This window comes from Solanum lycopersicum, chromosome 8 (genome assembly GCF_036512215.1).
Source record: "Solanum lycopersicum chromosome 8, SLM_r2.1".
Classification (NCBI taxonomy): domain Eukaryota; kingdom Viridiplantae; phylum Streptophyta; class Magnoliopsida; order Solanales; family Solanaceae; genus Solanum; species Solanum lycopersicum.
In genome coordinates this window covers 55,777,255-55,789,363 of record NC_090807.1, presented here as the reverse complement: position 1 = coordinate 55,789,363, position 12,109 = coordinate 55,777,255, and the positions used below count along the sequence as shown (strand labels likewise).

Genomic DNA, 12,109 nt, shown 5'->3' with positions numbered 1-12,109 from the left:
CAAATAGATACAAGTACAAGAGTCCACCAGACCATTCTGCCTAAAAGGAACTAAAACAAAACAATTTCGTCTACCTTCATAAAGAAGAATCCTACATATTCTCGTAAAACACATGAAGAATCAAAATCAAAAACTTAAATTATAAATTAATCATGAAGATTTTAGAGGGAGAAATAATAAAGAATTGGACAAGAGAGAGAGATTTTTCAAATTGATATTACAAATTGGTCTTCATTTTGAGTTGTCGACGAAATCTTTAGGGGATGAATCTTTTCTCGAATATTCATGACCCATTTAATGTGTATATGAAAATGTCTAAGGAAGAAAATCGATCGAAGTGTAAAAATATTTAGAAAAATTGTTAAATTGGTTGGATGAAATATTTAATTAGGATAACTATCTTTTAGGCTCTAGAGATTCGGAGTAGATGAAAAGGTGACTTGAATTTTTTATTTTTATGAATTGTTAGAGATATAGAAATTTATTGAGATAAACATGATTTTTATTATAGTTAGAGTTGAAGAAATGATTGGGCAAGAAAGGAAGAAGAAGGTGGAGAACTGTTTTTTAAAAAAAAATTATTAAATAATAAAATATACGTGTCAGATGCGTGTTTTCGCCACAAGACACATGCATGGTAATGACATTTCAGTTAAAAAATAATTTCACTTTAAAATAGCTCAGAGGATAATAGAACCTTCGTGAAGTATAAATATTTAGTTGAAAATCTATATTTCTATTTATAAATCTGAATATGAATATGGTGATGTGGCGCTCTCGGGCTGCATTTTTTGTGGTGTTCTTTTTTTTTTTTTTTCCCATTTTCTGATTTTAAAAGATATATTTTTACTTGCAAATATTTTACAACATTAAAGATAGTTAATTAGACGTATCATTCCATCATCAATGCCATTGATTTATAGACTAAAAAAGACATTTATTTAATTTCTCAAAAAATTTAATTTTCCTCAGCATTTTGATACAATGCGCTATCACGTCTCCTCTATCGTATTTAATTTTAGTTTTAATTTTAAAACCAAATCTTTTTTTAAAAAAATATGCCCACTTCTTAAATTTAACATTGTAATAATGAATCATTTAGTGAATTGTTATCTCAATCTTCATGGCAACATTTATTGTTATTTCAATTCAAAAAGCGGATTATGTTTTGGTGGAAAATGTTTCTTTACTTATTCAATCCAAAATAATTATAGTTATAAATACTATAAAATTATTTCTTTATTTCCTTTATTTGTTTTTATTTGTATTTTTTTAAATTTTTTTTTCATATTCACAACTTATACCCACTAAACTTTTATTTTTAATTATATCATTAACTCCTTAAAAATTTAAATTTTAATATTCATAACCCCAATTATTTAATTACAAAATTTAAGATAATGATATTCCTCAAGTTTTATCTTTATAAATTTATCTTATTTTGTTTTATGGGACTCCAACTCAAGATTATTCTTTTCATTTTAATATTAGTGTTTATATTATTATTATAGGATCATATTCATATTTTAACATAAGTTGATGAAGAAAGGTTTTTTGACTTTTTGATTAGTTTGTCAAAGGGATGTTGGCCAAGATATTCAAAAATTTGCACTGATATTGTATTGCTATTTTCATGTATTTACTTGTGATTAAGGTGTTTTCTTTTCATATAACTCAAGACTTTTTTTTTAATTTCACTATTAATCTTTATATTATTATTATTATTATTATTATTATTATTATAGTAATTTATCTTTTGACATAACTTGATGAAGAAGGCTATCGGATGTTAATTAGTGTGTCAAAAGGGATGTTGGATAAGAGTAACAAAAATTGTGCATTGATTTTGTATTATTATTTTCATGTATTTTTTTATGATTAAGGTCTTAAGAAAGATGTATGTTGTGTGTTCTCTTCATGTAACTCAATATTATTTCATGTTAGAATCTTTATATTAATGTTATTATTATTATAGGATCAAATTTATCTTTTGGCATAACTCGATGAAGAAGGCTCTTGGATGTTAATTAGTTTGTTAAAAGGGATGTCAGACAAGACTATCATAAATTGTGCATTGATTTGTATTACTATTTTCATGTATTTTCTTATGATTAAGGTCCCAAAGAAAGATACATCTTGTGTGTTTTCTCCATATAATTCAAGATTATTCTTTTTATTTCATAGTTAATTTTTATATTAATATTATTATTCTAGGATTGAATTCATCTTTTAGCATAACTCGGTGAAGAAGGCTTTTGGATGTTGATTAATTTATCAAAAGGGATATCAGACAAAAGTCCAAAAAATTATGCATTGATTCTATATTTCTATTTTTATTTATTTTCTTGTGATTAAGGTTCTAAGGAAAATGTGTGTTGTGTGTTCTTTTCATGTAACTTCTTTGATTTGAGTTTTTATGATTTCTACTCAAGACTATCTTTTTCATTTCATACTTGAATAATGTTTTTCTTATATCGATTATTATTATTATTATTGTCAAATTTATGATTTAGCTTGATTCGATAAAAAAGACTTCTGGATGTTGATTAGTTTATCGAAAATAATATCTTTAAGAGTTTAAAGAATTATGCATTAATTTTATATTCTTCTTTTCACTATGTACCTTAGTTAGATGCAAATTAGTTATTGTAATTTTGTCTGAAATATGATAATTACTCACCTATGTTGAAACAATATTATTGATTATTTAAAAACATATATTATATGTTTGATATATCTCTTTTTATTGTGTTTCTTATGGTAATAAGTAGTATCAAATACACACACAAAAAAATCTGAACTTAGACGGATAACATACTTTAGTACTTAAACTATATGGGTGTTTAAATACCTTTCTTAACATCTTCAAAGTGATTTTTTTTACCCTGAAACTGTATTTTCACTCTCACATGCCACATTATACCTACATAAGCGCCATATCATAACCATGTAGACATCATATCATTATTTTTTTTATTTCTTTTTTACTTATTTACTTTTTTTCTTAAACACTGTTTAAAATTAATTATATCAATTGATTTATTTATAAGTGCATACTCCCACCCACCCAACCCCAACCCCATCCTCTTTTTCTTCTTCCTTGTTATTTACTTACCATTATTCCAACCTTCAATTCTTATTTTTTTCTTCTTCTTTTTCATTACTATTCAACAATATTTTAAGTCACTTCAAAAAAGAAAATTCACATTATCCTTTTGAACCCTCAAAACAAATTTACCCTCTTGGAGAGTGAATTTTTTTTAAGCCAATTTTTCCTTGAAATCACCCAAAAATTAAGAAAGTTAACATTTGCGAAATCGATACAAATAATATAGTGAAATCGACATCAGTAAAATGACATTGGTATTGAATTTTATGGAATATTAAAAGACAGTGAAATCAAAATAGTGAATAGAGATGGGGATGAAGATGGAGGATGATATGTTTTAATGGAGAAAGATATGTATTGAGGAAGACAACAAAATGATTTTTTTTAAAAGAAATTAAAAAGGAGACCCACTAATTTCATTTACCTCTTAATAAGAAAATCTACATATTTTAAAGATTTAATGTATAAAAAAATTATTTAAATAATTTGTAATATATTGACCAATAAAAAAGACTGTATGTAGGGCTTTAAAATTTTAATTTTTTTTTCTCTTTATCACGCACTTTTAGGAGAGTGTACTCTATGCCACATCATTTATTTGGGGTGTTTTAATCCCTTGAAAGATGTTAAATGAGTATTTAAATATTCGTATAGCTTAAGTACTAAAGTAAACTTTGTTGCTAAATTCAACGAGATTTTATGTATTCTCCCTTAATGTTTTCTTTAAAGATTTCTTAATGTATTCTACTTTATAAAAATTGACAATAATAAATATAAATTATTCACTGATTTTATATCTTTTTTCTTTCTTCTAATTCTTACTATTAAGGTTATAAGCAAGACACATTTTTTTATTAAAAGAAATTATTGGTAAGTAGAATGACAGAAAAATATAATATACAGAAAAGATTATTTGAACAAAAAATTTACTATTTGATGAAAGTAATAAATTTATTTCCTAAAATACATATATTTAAACTATTAAACTAAAAAATGTTGTATTAACATCATAATACAAATTATTAAAAATAAATTGATCTGTTCATTTTAATAAAAATTTAAACAATAAAAATTTAATTCATTAAGATCTATCTACTAAAATATCTACAAGTAAATCGTAAAAATCAAATACTAAAAATAAATTAAACTTAAGACTCCTTGAAATAAAAAAATTGCTCTCAATATTTTAAAAATATGTTTTATAATTCACTAATTTAATAATAAATTAGAGAGTCATTATTTTAATTCATAGCCTCTCATTTTTAGTTCTAACAGCTCAACTTCATTACTTCCCTTTCAAGAAACTCTGTAAAGTGATAATTGGATGGACCTCTTTTTGACAACCTTACAAAAACAAAAGTACCAAAAATGGTACATTCAATTTAATTTTGATTATGACTAAATATTTATTCTTCAAAAATAAAAAAATAGTTATGATATATGATATATATAGTTTTTCCATAATCATTCTTCATTCTTGTAATATATGATATATATAGTTAGAGCCTGTTTGACTCAACTTAAAAGCTGGTCAAACTGACTTCAAAGCTGATTTTTGACTTATTTAGCTGTTTGGCAATACTCAAAACAGCTTATTTTAAGTTAAAAAAAAACTTATTTTAAGCCAAAAGTTAAAAGCTGGGGTAGGGGTGCTTTTTTATTTTTAGCTTATAAGTTGTTTTAAGTTAACCACATTTTTATCTTTTTGTGCTTAATATTTTTATACAATCTCCAAATTACCCATATAACCCTAACATTTCTTTCTTCTATTTATCCCTTTTCACGTTTGACATAACAACTTCAGCACTTTTATCCAAACGCATAACTGCTTATTTTAAAAATAAGTTTCAGCACTTTTAAAAGTACTTTTTTAAAGCTGCTTTTATTAAGCCCATCCAAACGGGCCCTTAATATCCAATTAATTAAAAATGTGTGTTTTTAATCCCACTTTATAGGAAATATATTATATTTAAAGTACTTTTTAAAAGTATATCATTCTCAAATATGTAATGCAAACTTAAAATAACATATGAATAATTAAATGATTAAGATTTCAATAAATTTATAATCATTCACAAGCAAAAGGATAAAAAGATGTACATTTCAAGTAATTAACAACAACACACTCGGCATATTCCAAAAGTGGATTTTGAGAAGAGTAGGACGCACATACAGAAATATTATTTCTATCTTTGTAGAGATAAAGATATAGTTTCTAGTAGATCATCGACTAAATAAACTAATGATTTTTAAAAAAAACTAATCAACTCTAAAAGAAATCGCTCAAAATAAAATAAAGTAAATTGAACTCATACATCTTTAAAAAAAGAAGAAGAAAGAATTAGTGGAAATATTTTTTTTAATTTCATATTTTCCTTAAAACATACGGTGAATTTTCTTTGTATAGAATGTCACTTTGGTTAATTTCAAACAAATATGAAATTTTATATAATATATTTTTTTGTTCTTTTGTCTTAATCAATTTTTAATAAAAATAAAGTTGCTACTCCTATACTTTTTGGAAGATTGAAATAAATCGAATTTTTCCTTAATTTATATCATTATGAGTTTCAAAATTACTTATATATATCCTTAATTCAATTGATGTTGGGATTAATTTGAATCGATTAGACATAGTGATGGATTATGTTATTACATATATTGTTGTAACAATAATTATGCAAGAGAGTGGAATTTTTGAATCTCAATTTGTTAAAGAATATCTACAAAGGTGTGTTTGACTAAAATGTCAAGAAATAATTCAATCAGATCAGTTGAATTCACATGCTAGGCATGAAATTTTTGGACACGTAGTTAAAACACCTAATGGTATTACATTTATTAGTTATAATGAGTCTTTGTGTGAAAACGGAATGAGAAAAATGAAATACAAATATATAAAGACACCCCTTATAGTATAAGAATTTTCACAAAAAATCTTGTATCGATTATGAAGAGATATACTCCCCAGTTATGAATATAATAACATAACATTATCTCATTAGTGTCGTGTTGTGGAAACTTGAGATAATGTATTTGATAGATATGGTTACAATCTATTGAAAACGAGATATCCATGAAAATTTCTAAAAGTTTAAGATGTCTGAAGCATATAATTCGAAGTCTCAAAAAATATTGTCAATCAGTTTACAAAAAAATCATTAAAATGATTATATAGGTGATATGATTATGTTAAAACTTATACTCATTAAAATGAAGTAATTTTCTATGAGTGCAGCATCAGTAATTCATCAAAGGCTGTTCCAACATCAATATAGAAAATGCATTCATTAAAATGAAGTAATTTTATTCATCACACAGTCTTTAAACTATACAAGATGCAAAACATCAAAGGTTTCAATAGTACTATATGACTAGTCTATACAAAAGAAGTGTACAAGAAATTTTACAATGAGATCGATCAGGTTTACGAGCTAGTAAACAAAAAGTTTTAGGCAGTGTCTAGAACTACAGAGAGTAATGAGTTATATGTTGGAAATAATCCGCGCTTCTTAATTTGGTGAGAGCTCGTCGTTCTATTCTCCTAATCCATTCTTTACTAACTCCATAGAGCCTTCCAATCTCCTCGAGTGACTTGCGTTGATGAGTTTCGAGACCAAACCTAAAATATATTACTTGCTGCTCTTTTGGATCCAAGCTTTCCAAAAGTGCATACATGTTGTCTACAATGTCTTGCCTCCTGACAAATTCCTCTGGGCTTGTAACTGATTTATCAGGTGTAAGCTCCTGCTAAGCAATAAGTCAATCGCGTTATGTTTCTTTTTCCAGAAAACAATGTAGTAGGGAAAGGCTAGTTGTTAGATAGAAGGAAAAATGTACAACAACCACCCTAGACTATGACCGAAATCTCAGAGACACACCTTCACTAAACTAATGTCCTATTACCCCCTGCACCTATTTTTTTTTGGTAATTTTATGCACCTTTTGGCTTACGTAACATCTAAATATCTCGCACGGGTCTCAATTTCGTGGAGTTACGGAGTGTGTTACGTAAGACAAAAGATGTACAAAATTATAAAAAAAAAAAATAAGTTCAGGGGTAATAGGACCTTAGTTTAGTTAACGTGTATCTGGGATTTCAGTCATAGTGTAGGGGGACTTGTGCCTTATCCCTAGATAGAATGGTAAAAGTGCTTAAGGTACATTTCTACTTTCAGCAAACTAAGATATGATGCGAGAAGAAATGAATTTATTCATGTTCTTCAAGTGTCATAACATTACGTCCGAAATCAATAGAGATAAGCATGCTGCATGACTCTTTAAAAGAGAGAAAAAAAAAAGAGGAATGGACATTTTTACCAGAACTTTTGCGTTGATGCAATCTCCAACTTTCTGATCAATTGAACCAACAACTCTCAGACATTTACTAGCCATTGCAATTCTAGCTGTGGATAGACCTGTGAACTTGGCAATTTCATCGTCAGCTGGAAATTTGCCATGGCTCCTACTGAGAGTTTTTCGAGCTTTATGTATTTGATTTATTACTTTGCATATAGTGAACTGCATGAATACATTGAAAAGAAAGAGAGATAAATCTTGCTATACCGAGATGAAACTAAAAGAAGATAAGTAAAATTACTGCAGAAAAAAATACATACGGGAATTCGAACCCCTCTAGCATGTTGTGCCACCAATTTTGACAATGATTTTCGTATCCAATACTGAACGTAAGTCGAGAATTTGTATCCCCTAGTGTGGTCAAACCTTACAGCACCTTGTAGAACACCCATGTTTCCAGCCTGTAGCAATACAATTGAAACAAAAAAGTAAATATTTCAGCTAAATATGACATCCAATATGAAAAGACAGCTTCCAGCATACAGTAGATTTCCTCTTTTATCAGTCTAACTAGTTACTCATATATTCACTAGCTGGCAGTAGGTATATATTTAACAATGTATCCTTGTTAAGTTTCTATTATCCTGATTTAATTGTGAATTTCTTACTTCTATTCTTTACTATGTGCAAGCAACTTGATGCAATAGGGCTGCATCACGCGAGCAAAGTGAATTTCCAACATATGGCGGAGCTCTTAAAGTTCTACTTCTTAAAATGATTTTAAAAAGATATTGAATTTCAAGCAGTAGGGTGTAATTATGCTACTACATCTATGCCTAAAGTGGTTATATTGAGAGTTAATAAAGTCATTCCTCTAAGATATGGTTCACTACCTGAATTAAGTCTTCAAATGCCACTCCAAGCCCCCTGTAGTTTCTTGCCAGATATAAGACCAAGGACCGTGTACTTTTCAGAAGCTCATCCCTGCAATACCAACCAAAATGCAAGTGTTGCTGCAACTCCTTCTGTTCAATCCCAGCAGCTTTTGCCCAGCTACTGAAAGTAGCTACTTGACCAGTTTCTTCTTCAAGGATTGACCTGATCCTTTCCAATTGTGCCACCAACTGTTTTATAGCGAAGAATCAAATTAATACATGCTTTGAATGTCTAAGAACTGTACGAAAGTATCTCTTAATAAAAACCGGAGACAACCTTAACACCTTTTGACATCTCCGCCTCATTCTTAGCAATTTTCTGTCTTTTAGTTCTAGAGGCGTGTGTTCTTTTCCCAGAATAGAACTTAAGTTGTTGCAAATCCTCCTGGATATTTTTGGTATGCGGCTGCACTGTAATAATGTCATTGGCATTTCTGGATGCTCTTTTTCTTCTTGACATACGCTCTTGCTTTTTCCTAGAACGTACGACAACCTTATCCATTGCATTTCCGACAAGATCATCTTTCTCAACTTCTTTAATTAGCTCCCTTGGCACATCAAGAACCTTAGGAAAACTAGAAGAATGATGTGTCCTTGAGAGACAAGTATGAAAGAATTCTAAAGCTCCAAGCTTTTCTAGTTGCACTAAAATATCTCTTTCTAATCTTGACATCTCTGAATCAGCAAACATGTTTTCCAGCAAATCAAGATTTTTCATTAGTAAACTAAAATGAAGAGATTTGGTTGTATTTAAATATGTTGGTTTCTCCCCGTCAATCTTATAACTGCCAATATCTCCATATACATTGCTAGGGGACCCTCTGCCATTTCGCGTCTGATCAAAGAGAGCACAAGTAAGCAATGACATGCAAATTATAGAACAGACTAACGATAATAAATATACTCCTTAAGATAGGCTTTACTTCTAGCAAAGAGAAGAAAAAACCTTTGTTTCTGTAGTTACTGATGCATCACTAGTCCACAATTGGGGGTCAGATAAGCAAGTCTGCACTCTGAAAGGATCACTATGTGAAGGCTCACAGTCGCCGTTGATAAAAGATTTGAGAGACCTAGCTGGATCGTATAAAGTTTCCCGTCCTTTGACTGTATATGAAGATGAGTGTAATTAATGAAAGAGTCTGTGGGTGAAAAAAATGAAAATTGACTAGACTAAAGTTGAAGATTATATAATTAAAATGACATGTTCAGGTGTGTTTAGTTCAGCGGCATGTCGGACCAGATTGAAGGAATATCTTGTGAGTTGTGAAGCTACATAACTGAATTGCTATGTTTTTCAACACTACATATGCAGCTCATTGTTTATAGTAGAAACAAAATTACTTTTAGCATAAAAGAATTTCAATTTCTCATTTTGTACTATTGGTCAAATCTCTGATAGTTAACGAGGAACTAGGATGGCAATTTGTTTACAGAACCATAATGGCGGAGACAAATTATTTTGGATTATATCCAACTACAACAAAGCATAAGGCAATATGATGCAATCAGAGATTTGTTTTGAATTCTCTCGAAGTTAAGATATACATTTGGAAAAGATAGGAACAGTGACAAATTTGCTCAAGTTACGCATATAATTGGATTAATTTAATCAATATGTCTACAAAAACATAGTCTGTATATTACATATCACACTATTACAATGAAAAAGGATCTAGCAGCATCCAATGGAATTCATCATTCAATCATAGGAAAAAGAACAGAAAAAAATGGGTGTTCGTTATACATCATGTTTTTGATTAATTGGAGAAGGCAAGAAACTTGTATTGGTTGCATGAAACAGCTTGCCCTCATAACACTGTTGAGGCATTAGCATACTAAGAGAACTTGGGTACAGTTTGAGCATGGTAACACTCTCTGAACTAAGGGAGGCATAGCTTCATTAACTGTTGGAAGTAATTCCGCATTGATAATCTGGTGTCCACTTGTAATTTTTGGTTTTTGCATTAGGTAAAAAAATCCACAGTAACTATGTAGTCATTCACGTATTATACGTAGAATATCATATATTTATTAGCAATACTTGCATAAGAACACATGACAAAGTACTCTTCATACTTTTACTTTTTATGTTAATCATCTACTGCTTGTTAGAATGAAAAACATATCTGAACTTCCAGTAGATAAGAATGAGAACCCTCCTACACCCTTTTCTTGTTGAGTGGATGGAGCAAAAGCGGATATGGCTTATGGGTAGTAGGTTGCTTGCACCCACAGCATTCAGCTCGACGTGTATATATCTATATTAATACTTTGTTCTTCCTAATCGTCACAAAGATTAGTGGGTATAATGGTACTACACACCCAATGATTTGGATCCACCTCCCTCAGGGAACGGCTGCAAAGGGGAAGAGTTCAATACAATTCCAATTAAAGATCTTATCCATTTGCTGGAAGAGCATACATATGCAAGTCAGACATTCTTGTTAGTAATGTAAGTCGTGTGATCAAAACACAGAAGTAAACCAACAACCATGGATTTGATCTAGTGGTCAATGAAGTGGACTGAGAACCTGAGGTCATAGCAGGATCAAATTCTAAGTTGCGCAGACTTTTGGAGAATCCGACATGCACCCATTGACATTTTTGAAGAGTCTGATCAACATAGTTCAAATTCCAGTAGAGATAAAAATACTAGGAGATTTCTGAGCTACCTATTGTTGGTGGGAGATGACAAGTATCTCATAAAATTAGTCTACGTACACAAAAGTTGCAATGACAATAATATATCTAGTGTAATCCCGCAAAGTAGGTATAGGGAGGGTAGAGTGAACTAACGCTAACCTTGCCACTACCTTATAGGTAGAGAGGTTGTTTAAGATAAGCCCTCGACTCAAGAAAAAACAGTCCAAAGTAGTATAGAGAAAGAAGTAACGGAAATAAAGACAATCATGGCAAAATACTAAAAACAACCTGACAAATCATCCTAAACAATAATCTAAAGTGTAAAAAATCAAACTCAAAGGACAACGAAACTACTAGAGTACTACAATGCTCAACTAACTAATAAGTGACCTTCACTTCATATCCTCTGTCATGTCTAATCAATTCTCCCCAATACTTTCTTTCTCTCATACACCAAGATCAACTAAAATAAAGCAACTAATCACATATTATACACAAAAGATAAATCCAACAATTCAACATCAAACAACTAGGTTATAAGAAATGAAATGATTGATACATCAACAACAAATTTGCTGAAAGTAAGGTGAAAATGTTTATTAATAAAGAAAAAGGTAGAATCTTTAGATGTACTCACAAGAGTGTGAAGAAGGCCATGATGATGAATTGGAGGAGAAAGGGGGTTGAAGAGAGAAACCCCATTTGAGATGTAGCCTAAAACCCATTTGGCAGAAGAAAAAAAGTTAAAGTGGGAGTTGGATATACAGGTGTTGTCAGAGCTGAGCCACTGGTTTCCCATCGATTTGTTTTGTGCTGCCTCACTCTTCCTTCACTACTTCTTTTCACTATATCCACAATGTACATTTTTTTTCTCTTTCTTTTTATTTTAAATTTAAATAAATAAATTAGATATTTTGTTCTTTTAATCAATTTTGTTTTTGGGTGAAAATAGGGGTTTTTTTTGTTAAAGATTTCTTCTTTTAATGGTTTATGGTCTAATTTAGTTAGAATGATAAATCAATTTTTTTAAAATATTATTGATTCATTATAATTATATTAATTTAACACAGTTTTAATGTTTTTATATAGAAAAACTTATTAAATTTTCAATTCGATTTTAATT

General features: G+C 29.5%; 1 protein-coding gene across 2 annotated transcripts; it reads right to left on the bottom strand.

The window, feature by feature from the left end:
• Positions 1-6,395: 6,395 nt before the first annotated feature.
• On the bottom strand, positions 6,396-11,850 carry LOC101268893 (RNA polymerase sigma factor sigC). 2 transcript variants are annotated; one of them, XM_019215384.3, is made up of 8 exons: positions 11,624-11,806; positions 10,420-10,699; positions 9,290-9,447; positions 8,621-9,178; positions 8,302-8,532; positions 7,729-7,869; positions 7,430-7,630; positions 6,396-6,856 (listed from the first exon to the last, which is right to left on the bottom strand). In XM_019215384.3, exons 2-8 carry the CDS (start codon positions 10,439-10,441, stop codon positions 6,578-6,580), a joined length of 1,590 nt encoding a protein of 529 aa, XP_019070929.2. In that variant the 5' UTR covers positions 10,442-10,699; positions 11,624-11,806; the 3' UTR covers positions 6,396-6,577. The 2 variants fall into 2 exon arrangements, with proteins under 2 accessions (XP_019070929.2, XP_004245130.2); XM_004245082.5 differs by lacking the exon at positions 10,420-10,699 and having other exon boundaries at positions 11,624-11,850.
• Positions 11,851-12,109: the final 259 nt, after the last annotated feature.

Bases quoted from the DNA above. Each gene is read 5' to 3' on its own strand.
- LOC101268893 (XM_004245082.5), bottom strand. From the start codon at position 11,711: ATGGGTTTTAGGCTACATCTCAAATGGGGTTTCTCTCTTCAACCCCCT. The intron at 8,533-8,620 runs GTTGTCTCCGGT...GCTATAAAACAG, and splicing joins AGATGTCAAAAGGTGTTAAG to TTGGTGGCACAATTGGAAAG. The intron at 6,857-7,429 runs GTAAAAATGTCC...ATTGCTTAGCAG, and splicing joins GCATCAACGCAAAAGTTCTG to GAGCTTACACCTGATAAATC.